The 18,180-nt window shown below is 41.9% G+C and overlaps 1 protein-coding gene across 1 annotated transcript; it reads right to left on the bottom strand.

Annotated features, from left to right (window-relative positions):
* Positions 1 to 221: 221 nt before the first annotated feature.
* On the bottom strand, positions 222 to 863 carry LOC145800269 (uncharacterized). Its single transcript, XM_082889935.1, has one exon. It carries the CDS (start codon positions 861 to 863, stop codon positions 222 to 224), a length of 642 nt encoding a protein of 213 aa, XP_082746061.1.
* Between the last annotated feature and the right edge of the window lie 17,317 nt (positions 864 to 18,180).

An 18,180-nucleotide genomic window follows, 5' to 3' on the forward strand; every position in this document is an offset into this window, starting at 1 on the left:
ATTAGTTACCCTAAATAGCATTACCAAAAACTCATAATGCCCATATCTAGTCTGGAAAGCAGTTTTCTCTATATCTTCTGCCTTGACCTTTAACTAGTGATACATGGATCTAAGGTCTATCTTAGAGAACACTTGTGCTCCTTGAAGTTGGTCAAACAAATCATCTATTTGGGTCAGTGGATATTTGTTCTTCACGGTTACTTTGTTCGATTCTCTGTAATTTATACAACTCTTAACGATCCATCCTCCTTCTTTACAAATAGGACTGGAGCACCCCAAGGTGAAGTGCTTAAGCAGATGAATTTCTTGTCTAAGAGCTCTTGGAGTTGAACTTTTAATTCTCTCAATTCAGAAGTTGACATTCGGTATGGGGTTTTAGAAATCGGTTGTGTTCTAGGTACAACATCAATAGTAAACTCAATTTCCCTAACAATTAAGTCTCCGAGCAAATCATTTGGAAATACATCAGGAAATTCATTTACTACAGGGATGTTCTCTATGGTAGGACTATCAGAAGTCACATTCAAAACGCAACACAAGTAACCCCGACACCCTTTTCTTAACAATTTTCTGGCTTTCACAAAAGAAATCAAATATGGGGACGGAATTACCCCATTCCCAATGAACACAAACTTAGGCATACCAGGTGGTCGAAACACAACAGTTTTATTTACACAATCAATAGTTGCACAATACTTTGTCAACCAATCCATACCAGGTATATAGTCAAAATGATCAATACCCAATGGCAACAATTCAACATATAATGTCATATCCCCAATCACAATGTCACATGTCGAATAAACATACGCACATACCATAGAACCTCTAGATGGTGTAGATACAGATAACAAAGAATTCATAGGTTCTAATGGTCTACTCCATTTTCATGAGAAAGCATGCAATACAAAGGAATTTGTTGAACCAGAATCTATCAGCACATATGCATGTTGAGCACAAATAGGGAGTATACCTCACACCACAGCCTCGGTATTCTGCGCATCACCAGGCATTAGTGCGAAAACTCGGCCTTGTCTTACAGTTTCTCTCCTAGTGTTACCTCTCGTATTTGTTCTAGTTGCAGAAGCGGATCTGGCTGAACTTGTCGCAGGACGGTTGGCATTATTAGATCCAAGTGGGCAATCTTTGAGTACATGGCCTGTCTTGCCGTATCGAAAACTAGTATGCTTCCTTCCACAATCAGGACAAACTGGAATAGACCCACTGCTCTGACTTGAGCTACTTGTAGACCCTGTGTTTTGCTTTTTGTTTACAAAAGAGTAGCCCTTCCTGAAACTATACCCAGACCTCTTACCTCTCCATTTTGTTGTTGTTGGGGCCTTAGTTTGTTTCATAGCTGCTAGGTTGCCTTCTGCCATTAAGGCTCTGTCAAGAACATCCACATATGTGGGCAGTTTCAACACTCCTACCCGATCAAAGATATCCAGATTTAGACCTTCTTCAAATTTTCGAGCTTTCTTGTAATCTGTGTCAACCATGTGGAGTGCTAACAGGGTTAACTCCATGAACTTGGCTTCGTACTCTGCTATTGACATGTTGCCTTGCTTGAGTTCTTGAAATTCAGAGACTTTTCGGTCCCGAAAGCATTGAGGAAAGTACTTGTCGTAGAAGATCTCTTTAAATTAAACCCATGTCATGTTCTAATTGTCATTTCAGATTAGCAACCACCATCGTCGGGCTGCATCCTTCGAGGTATAGGTGGCTAAGAGAACCTTTTGAGTCTCAGAGTAGGGAGACACCTCTAATTTTTCCATTTCAAGTAGCCATGTTTCCGCCTTCAATGGTTCAATACCACCTAAAAAACTTGGCGGTTGCATCTTCATCAAATTCTGAGTTAGGTTGATGATGTCATTGTTATCCGGTTAAACTTGCACTGGCGGAGGTGGAGGGGGCAAAGGTTGTTGCCTCAAAGATTCTGTTAAAGCTGTAAGCATTTGTTCCATTCGACTCATTTGGCCTTCAAAAGATTCAGCTGTACCGTCACTCCTTGTATTTTCCATGTTGCTATAGATAAACAAGGCAATAGTAAACAGAGGCAATTGCTCTTTTCACAGTGTTCACATTCATCATATTTCAGATTCATATATTCATATTCAGATTTAGTTTTCACATGTACAACTAACACACTGTAACTCGACTTTTCGCGCTCCTTTCCGAAGACGAGAAGGCCTACAATTCGGACTCTACCTGTGGTTCTGAATCTGATTTCACAAGTGCAATGTGAAATAGCAAAAACACAAAAAGAGTCCAAATTCGACAATTCTTTTTGGAAAATCAATGTTTTGAACAAAATGTCAAAAATGGACTGTTTTGCTAGATTTCAGAGTCACCACCAAAATATTTTTGTAAAATTTAAGAAACCCAAGACTCGTGCCAAAGGCCATTAGTTCGTCATCACCAAAGTTGTCTCGACTCGGGACCTTAGGTACGAGAGGGGAAGGTCATGAATTGAGCAACCCCCTCGCCTGATAAAAAATCGACCTCTACTAAGCATGATATGATTCTTATTTGCATTATATGCTCTTGTTCCGGTTATTAGGCTAACATTACTATGTGATGCGCACACAAGGCATAGACTAATTTGCAAGATTTGGAACATTTGATTTTATGTTTGTTTTTAAAAATTGTTTGTTAATATGCCACTTGAAAAAAAAGTGATCGCATATGAACATTACTCAAATTATTCCAATTGAAGCAAATAGCCTTCATCCACAGGCATTCAACCAGTTATAGTAATTAAGCGATTAGCCTTATGGTGAACATGCTTTGACATGGTAACACTAACATACAATGCAATTATGCTAAAGCAAATAAAAGCTCACCTAGTACTCCAAGCCAAAATAAACAAAAGAGTTAGAGAGAGAAAAAAAATGCATGATCCTCACTAATGCAACATGGCTAATGCAACGCATGCGAGATGCAATTACTAGGCTCGGCTACTAATATAGCATATGAGTCAATTTGATAGCATGCGGTCTAAGCACGCATTCAAAAAGGCATTTAACTAACGATGCAACTTAGAATGATGCGTCGAGCCTCAATGCATGCAATACAAGTGGATGCAAACATGAGAGATGCTAAATAAAACATGATGCTTCTAAACTAACCGTTATAAGTAGGTAAATAAAAGGGAAAAAGACATGGGGTTGGAAGACATAAACATTATAACAACATTTGTGCTCTCACACAGAAGGATCTGAATACAATAACTAGCTAAACTAATTATTACTAATCACAAACCGAATGAAATAATCAACCAAACTAGCTAATTAATTATTACAACAAATCAACTAACTCATTGAACTAACTAATTAATTAATCACAAATCAAAACGAATTAATTAATTACATGAATACAACATGAAAGAAGTGCTAAGCTAGCTGTTCTAATTACTCTGCCTCGAGAAACGAGGAATGCTCATATGCACGGATTTTCACCCGAAAAAAGACCACTGTCCTGCTGCCAGATGCCTTTGTTGCACAAGTGGCCGGCAGGCTAGAAGTGGTGGCCTACCAGCCACAAATGATGGTCTGCATGCCACTGATGCCTGGTTTTTCTCGTTGCAACAGAGAACAAAAAGAGCAAGCACAGGGTATTCTAAAGGGTTGTATGCACAACTTACCCCTCCTTATCATCAAACAACTCAAAGGAGTAGTAAACTTGATTTCATTGCATGATAGCCTATGAACCAAAGGGTGTAAGTTCAATAAATGCAACAAATAAGACTCTCAAACCCCCTTCCTATCATGGATTGATCAAGGGAATGATTGACAATGACTCTTAAATCGTTTACATCACTAACAAGCATGAAACGACTCAAAGCTCAAGGGTTCAATTAACGTCTGATTGAACCCAAACTAAGTTATTATCTTGCATCATTTTAGTCCAAGTTTTATTATTTCATTTTAATTACCTTTCCATTCTTTAATTCTTTAAGTCCAAAGGTGAAGATTAAGTCCTCTAAAGGAGGGAAGTGTCAAACCAAGGGTTAGTTTAAGGCATGAGGGAGATGTCATACCATTGATAATGAACCCCTAAAAGGGATTAAACCATTAAGCACGACAACCTCTATCTCAAGCTTACAAGAACAATCGGTTTGAAAAAATCTCAAAGCAAATAAAAGCCAAGAAATGAGGTAGGTTGCAAAGATGATTAGAGGTGATCACAAGTAAGAAAAGCAAGAAATAAATGCTATTAACTCAAATAGGTTGGTGGCTAAGGCCTAAAACACCAAACCTATGAGAACAACTAAACTACAAGAATGCAAAACAAAGCATAAATGCAATGAACACCTAAAACAGTCCTAAAACAGTCTTAAAACATGCAAAAGAAGTGTTGGAATTAAGACAAAAAAAGCAAAAATAGTAAGCTACGACATGGAGCTGTGTAAGCTAGTGAACAAGAAACAAGGAGGGGAGACTAACCCCTCCAATTTTGGACTTCAAAATATGTTTTTAGCCACTGAAATAACTCTGAAATTCAGTATTTAAAAGCTTAAAAAAAAATACTGTAAAAGTGGGAAACACAAGGGTAAAGGCTAGGAAAGCAAGGTGGAAAGAAAGGTGAACCACCCCTCCACCCTTTAAGGCCTTACACCACAAGTTTCAGCCCAAAAATATAGAGTTTATACAACCCAAAAATAGTAGAAAAATAGTAGGAAAAGAAACAACTAAAGCAGTGAAACAAACTAAGCCTTATACCTCTTGAAGAGAAGAACACTTTTAAGAAACAATTCAACACATACACACCCTCAAGAGCTCAAAGTAGACTCAAAAGTACCTTATGTCAAAGATGGCAAGGTTTGGTTAAGAGTGTATAGGTAAAAGCTCAAGAAATTTCAAGAGAGAGAGAGAGAATTGTAGAGAGAAAAATTAATTTTGCTTTAATTTTTCTAACCTTCAAAAATGGAAGAGGAGGTCCTCTATTTATAGAAAAACATCACACTCCCTCAGAAACATCTAACCATACACATATAGGTAGATGCAAACATCTATGCAAACAGCTGGCACAGTTGGCAGAAAATATCTACAAGACACACTTGTGGCTGGTAGGCCACACACTTGGTTGGCAAGGCACAAGGGTGGCCGACAGCCAAAAACGACGGCCAGTAGCCAACAAAAATGGGCCTGCAAGTCCCAGGTTTTTCAGGTTTGAAAGGCTGGGGTTTTGGTGTAGAAACATCGCACAAGGTTTGCAGGGTTTTGAGGCTTGGAGCTGTGGCATCCTGCTGAGGACTTTCAAGCACTTGACAAACATATACATTCATCATTGGGTGAGCAAGTGATGGTGCCCAAGTCGTAAGGGCGGTCAAAAATAGGGTGTCTACAATTGCCCCTCTTTGAAAAAACTCGAAGTCATGAAATGACGTGACTAAATGTCAAAGCCCGAAGACGACCCATTTTGACGAGGCCGTAAGACTTGGGCAAAACAAACAAGACAAAAAGTAAATGGTTGCGCTCGCAAGCTGCCTACGTATCCCTTTACAAGGAATCAAACTAGAGTAGTTCAGGGACAAGAAGCAAATCACATGCAGGAAAAATAATTTATGATCATGCAATGAAACAAAGCAACACAAAATAGATTAAAGAAAAATGAATCAAGCCGTGTCTCACACAAAAAGATGCGAATAAATCAACAAGTCTCATGCGATTGAGACAACAAAAGCGCAAACCAAACTATGTCACACGTAGAAAGGATGTAAGAAAATATAAGCCAAAGCAACGTCTCACATAAGGAGAAGGAAAAAGGTTCCTAACCCAATTGTGCCTCGCGTAGAGAGGGTGAAAAGATGGTAGTCTAGGCACACCGGATGAAAACAATCCCAACGCGTCTCATGCGAGAGGAGGAAAGGTGGTGTGAACACCGGGGACACCCGATGTTTTTAACCGAGGACTCGAGATCCTAACGCATTTCACGCGAGAAGAGGAAGAGTGGTGTGAACACCGGGGCACACCCGATGTTACTAACCGATTTGCAATCCTAACGCATCGCACGTAAAAGGAGGAAGAGTGGTGTGAACACGAAAGCAAACCCGATGTTATTAACTGATTTGTAATCCTAATGCGTTGCATATGAAAGGAGAAGGGGTGGTGTGAACAGAGAGGCACACCTACTATTTTTAACCGATTTGCAATCCTAACGCGTCGTACGCGAGAGGAGAAGGGGTGGTGTGAACAGATAGGCACACCTACTATTTTTAACAGATTTAAATAATCCTAACGCGTCGCACGTGAGAGGAGGAAAGGGTGGTGTGAATAGACAGGCGCATCTACTGTTTTTAACATATTTCAAAAATCCTAACACATCACACCCGAGAGGAACAAATGGGCTGTGAACAGACAGGCGCACCTGCTGTTTTTAACCGATTTGCAATCCAAACGCGTCGCATGCGAGAAGAGAAGGGGTGGTATGAACAGATAAGCGCACCAGCTGTTTTCAACCGATTTTCAATCCTAATGCGTCGCATCCAATAGGAGAAGGAGTGGTATGAACAGACAAGCGCACCTACTATTTTTAACCGATTTGCAAGTCAATCAAAGGAACAATCAAACAGTTAGAACTTAAGCAAGATTATCACCCCCCCCCCCGGGAAGGCCTCGGCCTCGGAAAATGAAACCCACAGAGATAATCAAACAAGGTATGAAGCGAACAAGTGCAATAGATGCACAAAGTGAATAAGATGACAACTCAACATAATAAAAATGCATGTTCCATGCGAGACAGACAACCAATGTATGATGTTAATTGAAAGCATATTCTATGCAAGCATACCCAATGCATGAATCATGAACGATGCAGGACATGCATACAACACAAGTGTATGTAAAAATGCATATTCGATGCGACAAAAGAGAACACATACGTAATTTGACAGAACAAGCAAAATTAAGGTTCAATGAAAACCTCCAACTTACCTCTCAGAGACGTTGCAACATGCTCAAAAAAGGATACACCACATTCATCTTGGTAAGTGGGGCACATTCATGCACCAGAACGCAGTTTTGAGAACCCATAGAATCAATCTGAACCCAATAGTGAACTTCTCGAGAAACAAAGGCACAAAACAGCATCAAGACATCGAGGAGGACCACCGGCCACTTGCCGGCCACAGGGAAAAGCCGTCGGCCGCCTGCCGGCCACCGTTTTGTCTTGCCGTCCACAAATGTGGCCTGCTGGCCACTCGTGCTTTCCTCGTGGTAGTTTCGACTTTTGACGCATGGTTCTTTAAATATACACTTCCATACTTCATTTCCTCACACACCCTTGTCCAAAAATCCTCCCTTTCTCTCTTGAGGTGTTTCCTTTCTCTAGATTTGACTTTTTCCAAGTTTTCCCTCTTTTCTCCATTTTTCTTCATTTTTCACCCACTTTTCACCTACTTTCCCAGATGGTAGACGATATTCCACATGACGGGGTTCCTTCTGATGTTCCGCTTCCACCATCACCCACTGCTGAGGTTGAGTGCCTAGTGGCGAAGGGTATTGCAACTAACCTAGAGGCAAAGTTCGCTCTAGGACTTGAGCCCAAGCCATTACCACTGGGGACTTGGCCCTTTGATCTAGAGACGTATCATCCCTGTACACATATATTACCGTTCAGAGGCATCAGGCACTTTAGCAACTTTGCACGTGGCGTGCCAGAGGACCTTCTGCTGAGGGAGCCAGACTCCTATCTTTCTTACAGCGCAATAGAGGTAAAAACTCTATTTTTATGTATTTCTTCCTTCTCTTGAATTGTATTTCTTGCATTGCCTTTATTCTGAACGCTCATTTATCACTGTTCTTCATCTGATTCACTTTTCTTTCTCATAGAGAGACTCTCGTGCCTACAAGGGGTATGGAACGGCGACGACCAGAGACTGGTACTATGAGCTTCCCGCTGGGGTCCACGATATTGTCAACGAGGCTGTCTTCGGCCTTTTTTGCTCCAGACTTTCACACCTTATAGTGAGCTGGCCCTTCCTCAGAATGTTGGTGGAGAGGTGGTGGGACACCACTGATTCTTTCCACTTCTTTTATGTTGGGGAGATGATGATGACTCCCTACGACTTCTCCATGCTGACAGGCTTAGGAGTTGGGGGTTATCCGATCCTCTTCGACACGGACATGGGCGAGTGAGAGGCAGCTTAGATCTTTCTACTTGGAGCACACCCACCCGTATCCAGACCCGCGATGCTACTATATAGCTAGCTTTCTGAGCATTTCCACTGGAGCGAGCCTGAGACCTTGAAAAAGATAGAGTAGTACGCCCGGGGCTTCCTGATGTTCGTCCTCAGTACCACCTTGTTTGCGAATAGGTGGAACACCGTAGGATTGTATTTATTGAGCGCTTTAGTTACCTTGCCTTGGTCCGATTCTATAACTGGGGCGGAGCTGGCCTCGCCACACTTTATGGCTATATGAGCTCCACTTCTCGCATGAGGAGAGAACGGGTCGGAGCCTACTAGCGAGCCTAGGAGATAAGCACTCCACTTTCTACCTTGCACTTATGTCTTCTACTTCACATTTTCTACTTTATATCTGTTCAACACCTGTGCTTTCTGCTATGCACTTTCTACATCTATTCATGCTATGTGCTTTCTACTTTGCACTTTCTATATATGTTGACATTGTACACTCTCTGTAGCTGTTGCACTTTCTATATCTGTTGACATTATACGCTCTCTGTATTTGTTGCGTTTTCTATATTTGTTGACATTGTTGATAACACTGCATCTATTGTACTTTCCTTGCAGTTATGGGTTTACACATATTTTTTGCCCTTTGCTCTAGAGCCATTAGATGAGATCCCTTTGGTTGTTCCTTACTTACGACGGTACGACGGCCGGTGCCTGCGTTAGAGCCGTGATGATACGGCCTTCGCCTTCTTTCGCCGATATTTTGACACAGCGGCTACCACCGAGGTAACCTAAAATTTATAGTTATTTTTGCTTCACTACTGTTCTAATGCATATTTCGACATCTGACGGCAACTTATAAATCTGTACATTCTCTGTTTGCAGATCACATGGCAACCCTAGGCGACGATGCCGACCGAGGTAAGAGAACAGTATGCCGGGGCCTGGGCCACCTCTTATTTTCTGATTCTACTAGAGGGCCCAGTTTGCCGGGCTTGGTTTCTGAGTGAGCGGTTTGTAAGCTAGACCGTGGGCTTACCTGTTCCGGTTGTTCCCATGCCACTCCAGAGTCTATACGGACAACAAATAGCCTCGCAGTTGAGGCTATTATTCAGTTCATGGCGGGCTTGGATGTGAACTTCTTCAGAGTAGAGGGTGATTATGTGACATTCATCCAGACTCATCTTATACCCCCTCTAATGGGCCTTCACGCAGGCAAGGGATCAAGAGCTCATGTGGCAGGCGAGGTGACTCGAGCGACTAGGGCCCATACTAGAGGGGCCCCTCCTGTTGGGCAGATGACCAGTTCGCCGGAGATTCCTACTGCGCTCACATGTTGGCGGCTTACTGGGACTGCCTACCAGATTTTGATCGAGTTGGCAAAGGTAGGACACAAGTATATTAGAGCTCGAGGCGCGCCTCAGGTATGGACCACACTTTACAATTTGCACCCCACATTTTCCATTTCAGATATGTTCATTCAAAATATTGATCAGTCAAATGCACTTGCAGGCACCTACTACGGAGTATGCAAAGAGCCTCCTCGAGCTAGTTGCTTCTCTGATCGATATGGTACAAAGGAGAGACGCTGGTCAGTCTCCACGGTATTCAAGTATTTTCCCACATTTTAACAGGTATTTCATTACTAATTCTGTTGTGTACCACACTATTGTAGACACCCCATTTTTGACCGTCCTTAAGGCTTGGATGTTCTCATAGGTACATCCAGTGATGAGTTTGATTACTCGTCGAACGCTTGACTTTCGCGATGGAATGCTCCAGGTTTGATCCTTCTAAACCCTATTTCTATTATGTCTCATATTTGGACCATGTTTTGGTCTTTGCATAGTGGTGTTCTTGATGGGCTGCCGGCCATGGGCTTTGCCCTGTCGGCCATCAATGAGGCACTGCCGACCACCATTGATGGCCGGCCAGCCACCAATGCTTTAGTAGATATATTTGTAGATATTTTGATAGCTGTTTGCACAGATTAGCTCATCTGCACCCACGTGGATGGCTGGATTTGTTTGAAGGCTTCTTGTATCTTCTATATATAGAGTTCATCTATATGCTTGCAAAGGGTTACAAAATTTGAGCTGAGCTATATCTCTCTCCTCTCTCTAGAATACTCTCTCTATATATTTTGTGCTTGGAAGTGTGTTTTCTCTTCACCTTTGCACTAGCACCCTTAGCCAAACACCTTCACCTTAGTGTTGAGGATCTTGGAGGCCTTGTTTGAGCTCCTTGGAGTGGTTTTGGCTTGGTTTTGACTCAGAAGTTTGCTGATTTGTTGTTGTGCATCAAGGGTAAGAACCTACCTCTTTTAAGCTTTGTTCTATCATAGCTTGGCCATCTTTGTACGCTACTTTGAGGCTGGTTTTAGTCTCAAAAAAATTCTATTTTTAAGGATTAAAAATGTTGGTTTGAGTCTTGTGTGGTTAGGGGGTGGTTTCCTCTCCTTTGCTCTTTGGCTTGTAAAGCCCTTTGAGCCATCTTTGGTAGCTTTTGAAATAACCTTTTCTTAGCCTTCTAACCACTGAAACTTAGAGGAATTTCAGTGGTGAAAAGTTGGTTTTGAGTCTCAAAATAGCAGGGGGTGATCCCCTCTCCTTGTATCTTGTTTGCTTGTGTTGATGGCCTCATACTTGAGCATGCTTTTCTACTCTTTTGTGACTTAGTTAAAGCATGTTTTTGGCTTTGTTTTGACATGCTTTAACTTTGATTTTGGCTGGTTGGGTCACTTCTTGCTTGCTTTTGGTACTTGTAGTGCAATCATGCTTGTTGGCCTAACATGCTTCATGTTTTAGCCTATCATCCTAGCTTGTGTTAGCTTTACTTCAGTATGTTTTTGCCATTGATTTGGCATGCTTTGACTCTATTTTCAATGGTCTTAGCCATATAAGACTTGTTATGCATGGTTGTAGTGTAAATGACCTTTACTAGCTTTGAGTTTCAAGGTCTTTAACATGCTTTGCTTCTGATGTTTGCATGATATGGCATCATTTAGCATGTGATTTCAGAACATATACCTCTGTCACACTCTCACATATTTCACTTCTTCATTGCTTTTGAGGGTTGTGTATTGTGCCTTGCTTATGGGTTAACATGTGTGCATGTTCTCCTAGCCTTTTGAGCTTCTATCTCAACATGTTTAGACCATTATTTTGGCATGTTTGAGGTTTGACTTGGGTTGGTTTGGGCATTTGAGTTTGAAATTGCATGGTTCTAGTGTAAAGCTCTTCACTAGCCTTGATGCTTAAGTCTCCTAACATGTTGTACATGAGTTGTTTTCATGTTAGAGTCATGTGTTTCATGCCATTTCAGCACTGAAATATCTGTCATCTCCCTCATTTCTTCACTTTCGATTTGTTTTGAGGGATGGTTAGTCTTAAAGTTGTGTTTAAGCTTGGGATTGAGGCTTATGCTTAAATGGTTTTAACCCTCTTTTGAGGGTTCCTCCTAGTCAAAGGCATGGCTTCTCTCATGTCTTAAGTCATCTTTTGATTGATCTCTCTCTCATTAGAGGACTTCCACATTGGACAAATCAATTAAAGAATGGTTTGGTAACTTAAAATTTGTAAACAAGAATTGAGCCAAGTAAAACATGCCAAGATAAGCATGTTATGTGTGCATTGCATTGTGTTCAATCGGACGTTATATTGAACACAAGGAAGGTTGGTTCAGTTTATACTTGAAGTGATGAAATGAGCCAATCCCCTTTGTCTCCATTGCCTTTGACCTTTCATGATGACGTAGTGGACTTGTGTCTTTGTTTTGTGCATTCATTGAATTTGTGCAAGTTGGATCCTTGGCCATCATGCATTGAAATGCTTGATTGGTGGCTTTAGACCCAATGGTGCCACTCCCTTGATGTTTTGAGATGATAAGGAGTGGCATAGTACAAACATGTCCCTGGAAAACCTTCCTTTTTTCTTTGTTTTGTGCTCTGTTGCAGTTTGGTGTCACAGCACACTAGTGGCCGGCAGTTCTTCATTCTTGGCCGACACCCTTTCATTGTTGGCTGGCAGAGGCACACTCTAGGCCAGCAGATGGCTGGCAGCCACCATTCATGGCCGGTAGGCCACTGGTGCACTCCCCAGCATTGTTTTGGTAAGTTTCAGCAGAAAGTTCTTGGAGACACCCCTTCTAAAGAGCAAATCGGAGAGCTTTTCGGAACGAAAACTGAGGCATGCATGTTCAACTTCTTCAAACAGAGCTGAGGCAGTGTTGTTTAATGCTTTTCTTATTAGCTAGCATTTGAATTTGTAATTTGATTAATTAATTTGTTAATTAGTTAAAGTGTTGTAACAATTAGTAAGTAGTTTGCTAATTATTTGTTTTGGTTTGTAATAATTAGTCTAATTAGCATAATTAGATTAGTTGGTTAGCTTAGCTCATTTATTCGGATCCTCCTCCAAGAGGGCGCAATGTTGTAATAAGTGTGCGTGCGTGTGTGCATGTCTTCCAACCCCACTTCTTTCTCCCTTTTATTTAACCGCTTTCGATGGTTAGATTAGGGATCATGTTTTGATTAGCATACCTTATGCTTTGCATGCGTGCATCATTCATTTGTCTTGCATGCACCGGGCTCGGCACATCATTCAAACTGCATCATATTTCAATACTTATTTTACTACATGTATCAATTGTTGCATTCATATGTCATCTTAGATAGCCAAGCCTATTAATTGCATATTGCATGTGTTGCATTAGGCATCTTGTATAGTTAGGATCATGCATATTTCTAACTAGCTTTTGTTTTGGCTTGGAGTACACTGTAAGTGTTTATGCTTTAGCATACTTGCATGAGTGTGAGTGTTGCCATAATAGCATGCTTGCCATGAGGCCATCTGCTTAAATGTTTAACTACATGAATGCCTGTGGGTGAAGGCTTGATTGCCTGAATTGGGACAATTCATCAAATCGTGAGTTTTAAGCCCACTCTGCGGAGTGGCAAAATCATGTTTTTAAGCCCACTTAAGGATGGCAAATCTGCGCTTTAGCCTACTTGCGAGTAGCACTTTCAAACCATTTTCGAAAACAAACATGAGTTGTTTTGTTCCAATTCTCGTGATCGAGTCTATACTTGTATGCTATGTGCATCACATAGTAAAGTTAGATTAATAATCGGAATAAGAACACATGTGTTTATAAAACAACATATTATGCTTAGTAGAGGCCGATCCTTTGATCGGGCGAACGAGGGTGCTCATTTCAGGACCTTCCCCTTTCGTACCCTAGTTCCCGAGCCGAGGCAACTTTGGTGATGACGGACACGTGGCCTTTGGCACGAGTCAGGGTTTCCTAAATTTCCCAAAACAAAATATTTATGTGGCAACTCTGTAATCTGGCAAAGCAGTCCATGTTTGCCACTTTTTCATTCAAAATTGATTTTCCAAAACTAATTGCCAGATTTGGACTCTTTGGTGTTTATCAATCTCACATTTCACTTTGTGAGATTAGATTCAGAACTGTGACAAGAGTCCGAACTGTAGTAAGACCAATTCGCGCCTTCTCCAAAAGGGAGGGGGGGCGTGTAAAGAAAGTCGGGTCTACAACTATCATATTTCCACTAATACATTGGCATCTCTGTGGTAGTCTTCCCCAAACTATACTGATACTTTGTATTGGCACACTGTACTTACACACTATACTCATACTGTATCTGGTTTCTGCATGACACTCATTGTGCATACTATGCCTGTATCGATACACACACTATAGCTGATATGTTGACAACTATTTTTCTTGATCCCAGCTGTACCAAGGGCACAAATGGTAGTGGCAGCATCAGCAGCACCTCCTCTAGCAGTAGAGAGGCGAGAGAGACAGGCCCCAGTATGCAACCGAGACGAGTGTCGCGGTCGAGGCAAGAATAGTGTTGCCAGATGCCGGAGCAATCCTTTGGAGCCCGTTCTGAGTGGCGATGATGATGACGAGGCCAGTGCCTCCGAGGAGATAGTGAGTCGACATTCAGAGTCTGAGAGTGGGGACAACGATGCTGGCTCAGGATCGGAGAGCGAAGATGACACCGAGGCCCGCTCCGAGGCAGGGAGCGGAGGCTCAAAGTCTGGTTTTGATAGCAGCACCGACGGAGACAGTGTCTCTGAGTCCCCTCCGAGGAAAAGGACGAAGAGAGCCTCTTGAGCTTGAGATGATCGGGGCTTTTTTTTTTGTGGACTTTTTACTTAGTTTATTTTAGTTTGGTAGTTTAGCACATGTATAGCTTCAAATAGGTTTTACTTTTGCTTTTGAAACTTGTACTTCTTTTGTTAAAAAAAAAAAAACCATGATCGAAAAAAAGAAAACCTCACAGTTTTTATGAAAAGAGTTTTGGGTCTACAACATGAGCATTGCACCACGAGTAACATACTTGCATGAAAAAGAACGTGAAGTTGAATTTGAAACCGAACATGCTTGCATTGGAATAATGTTTTCAATCGGATAATGAGCCGACCAACGACGAAAATACAACATATAACTCGATAAATAAAGCAAAAGTAACTCAAACACTGACCAAAAATAGCTATACACACTTGCAAAAACCAAAAGATTCAAAACAAGACCGAACAACACGAAGACCAGAACAAAACCAGGCTGTCAAAACTCTCTGGCAAATAGATGGACGGCCGGCTAGGAGAGGTGGCGGCCACAAATGTGAGGACCACTAGAATGCTGACAGCTGGCCTCCACTTACAGCCTTATCTTCTACAAAAGGTCTTCTCTCGTGATTTCTTCTCCAGAACTTAATTTCAACTACTGTTTTTTCCACAAATGGAACCATTTCTTATTGAGAAACTCACGGATTGGATAGCCACTTTAGATGGCACGGAAAAGGTAAATTTTTGGGGTTTTAACATAAACTCGCTTTTTTCGTTGAGCCGTACTCCGGTTTGTTTTCCGTTCCTCCATGTCACGGTCTGATGCTGGGACCCAATTACGCATGTCTTTCGCTTTGGAGCACAAGAAATAAGTCCGACTCTTGAAGAATTTCAGGCACTGATGGAATCTCGGCGCGATGAGGAAATCATACTTCAGCCCCGTTTTGGCCATGCCTTAGCCTTGGGATGGATGTGTGGGCTTACTTTGCACGAAGCTCGATCCCATGATGGAGAGCTTGATATACCCAGCTTGATTTATCGATTTTCTGACATCGGTGACCAAGGCGACCTCCTCTAGCAAGGCTTTCGGCAACACACCCTCTGCTTATGTATGCTTGCAGACTACCTTCTTGCCCCTAGTTTCGGTGGAGCCAATACAAGTTGATTGAAGTAACCCAATGCCTAAAAGAAGGTAAGAGTTGCATTGGTTTAGCCTTGGCTGAGACCCTGATGGGTTTGGACGCTTTTCACCAGCGAGAGACCATTAGGTTTGCGAGGAGTCCACTACTGCTCCAGGTATCGTTTCCCACACTATCTTATATATATATATATATATATGTATATATGTTTCTCACATCACTAGGCATTCATACTCTATTTTCTCTCAAAGCCCTTTCCTTACTTTTCTCTCAACATGCATCTCTCTATTCTTTAATCTCTCTTATTTTTCATCACTTCCCAGGTTTGGCTGATGGACGAGCTGAATGTGGTGAACCCTTGCCCAATTTACTCAGCCCGAGCGTACTTTTTTTGCCAATGCCTAGTGGACCTCTCCAATGAGGGATGGTGGTGTGACTGGATGTGCCACAAATCTACAGTCGACATAGCTTGGTGTTGCCTCTGGCTTAACTTAGCCGAGATGAGCTATAGTATGGCCCGACAGCTGGGTGTTCAGTTGATTGGTCTCACACACTGTGTGTTCTATTTCCCATTCCTATTCAAACACCAATTTGGGCATGATTAGATACGTCCAGATAAGGGGGTGGCATACCCGACTCCATTCCCAATACGTGCTTCGAACTTGACTCGGTACCTCACTACCTAGAGGACGAGAGAGCTCTTGGCCCCTGCTCCTAGTTTCAGTTATGCCCTTTCTGGCGAATGCTTAGCTTGGCTCAAGGACAAGACACAAGCTGGACCAAGTTTAGCTGTAGGGACTTCTACTAATACGAGCGGAGAGCGCAGGAACACCTGAATCATGTGCCCCTAGTTTTATTGCGTGATCTTTCCTTTCAAGTTTTATAATGTAAAAGCAACTTCAATTTGCAGCAAAGAGTTGGAGAATGTACTCGATGTTGAAATCAATGGAATTAAGGTTTTGAGCACTAAAAATTTTCCTTTTGGTCCCAAAATGGTCTAAGTTGTAAAAAGTAAAAGTTTGAGAAAAAATCAACTTATATTAAAACTTTTCAAAACTATTTTCAAAAACAATCACCACCTGACATGCGTAGAATCGATCCTCAAAATGTACAACCCCGAATCAAAAGACCATAACTACCCCTGATTGAATACCACCACTGCTATACATTGTACAATGAGTCTTCTTCCCAAAACGAAGATCACAACCAAGCTTATAAATAACGAACAAAGATGGCCTACTCAAACAAATGGATAGGACAGTTGAGTTGGAAATGATTACGGTTGAACTTCAAGATAAAGTTGCCTACGTATCTCAAAGATGGGAATTAGGCCTTACGTAGTTCGGTTTAGGTTCATTCGGGTTTTAACTCTCTCCTTTTACGCTCTAACTTTTGCCAAAGTGGCCCTTTAGGGTTTTCAACCTTGCGAGCTCAGTTTCTCTTTATTTCTAATTTTTCATACTCTAACTTTTGCCTAGGCCACCCTTTCAGATTTTTAGCCTAGCAAGCTTCTCGGGGGTAATATTTCTTTAACTTGTCCATATTGATTGGCTGTGAAAACTCCAAGCAATCTAGGTCCATAAGAATAACCATTCCTCCAGACCAGATTGACTTGATGATGTAAGGACCAATCCAATTGGGCTTGAACTTACCCCTAGGGTCATGAATGGGAGCCCGGTTGTCTTTCAGCACCATGTCCCATTCTTGAAGATTCCTGGACTTAACTTTCTTGTTAAGAGCCTTTGCAATTCTGCGCTGATAACCTTGGACATGATATAATGCCGTTAGTCTTCTCTCATCAAACAACATCAACTCCTCACATCTGCTTTGTTGCTAATCTGCCTCCACTATTTGACACTTGGCCATAACCCGTAGCAACTGCACTTCAATTTTGATTGGCAAAACAACCTCTACCCCATAAACGAGAGAATAGGGGGTTGCTCTTGTAGATGTTCGGGTTGAAGTCCTGTAGCCTCAAAGCACAAATGGCAGTTTTTTTGGCCAATCCCTATAGGTTTCCACCATCCTCTACAGAATTCTCTTGATATTTTTGTTGGCGGCCTCAACTGCTCCATTGGTCTGCGGCCTGTAGGTTGATGACTTATGGAAAGCCACGTTATATTTCTCAAGCAAGCCTATTACCTCTTTTATGAAGTGTGACCCATTATCAGAGATAATCTCATTCGGAACTCCGTATCGGTAGATGATGTTGTTTTTTATGAACTTAGCCACATGCGACACTTTTAGCACATAGTAGGACTAGGCCTCTACCCATTTCGTGAAGTAGTCGATTACTACCAGGATAAATTCACACCCATTTGACCCCTTTGGCGTGACTGCACCGACAACGTCAATTCCCCAGATTGAGAAAGGCCATAGTGAAGTCATATTGGAGAGTTTAGATGGTGGAATGTTCATGCGATTGGCATGAATCTGGCATTTGTGACAACGCTGAACAAAATCAATACAATCCTCATCCATGGTTGACCAGTAGTAGCCTTGTCTAAGGATTTTTCAGGCGAGCATCACACCATTCATGTGGGCTCCGCACCCTCCTCCGTGAATGGCCTCCATTAGGCGCTTTGATTCTTCTTCCTCCACACATATTTTATGCATTCCCAGATAGCCTCTTTTGTACAGCTTGCCCCCGTGGATAATAAATTGAACAGCCAGACGCCGTATCCCCCTTTTGTCCTTGGCATTTACTCCTAGTGGATATGCCTCCTTTTCCAGGAAATTACAAATATCGTAGTACCAGGGGTTCTTGTCTGAAGCCTCATTTATCGTGGCAATGATTTCATAG

Source organism: Camellia sinensis, chromosome 10 (assembly GCF_055761805.1).
Source record: "Camellia sinensis isolate YWXY chromosome 10, ASM5576180v1, whole genome shotgun sequence".
Classification (NCBI taxonomy): domain Eukaryota; kingdom Viridiplantae; phylum Streptophyta; class Magnoliopsida; order Ericales; family Theaceae; genus Camellia; species Camellia sinensis.

What these genes read in the sequence shown, in the direction of transcription:
- LOC145800269 (XM_082889935.1), bottom strand. Translation starts at nt 863, where the DNA reads ATGAATTCTTTGTTATCTGTATCTACACCATCTAGAGGTTCTATGGTA.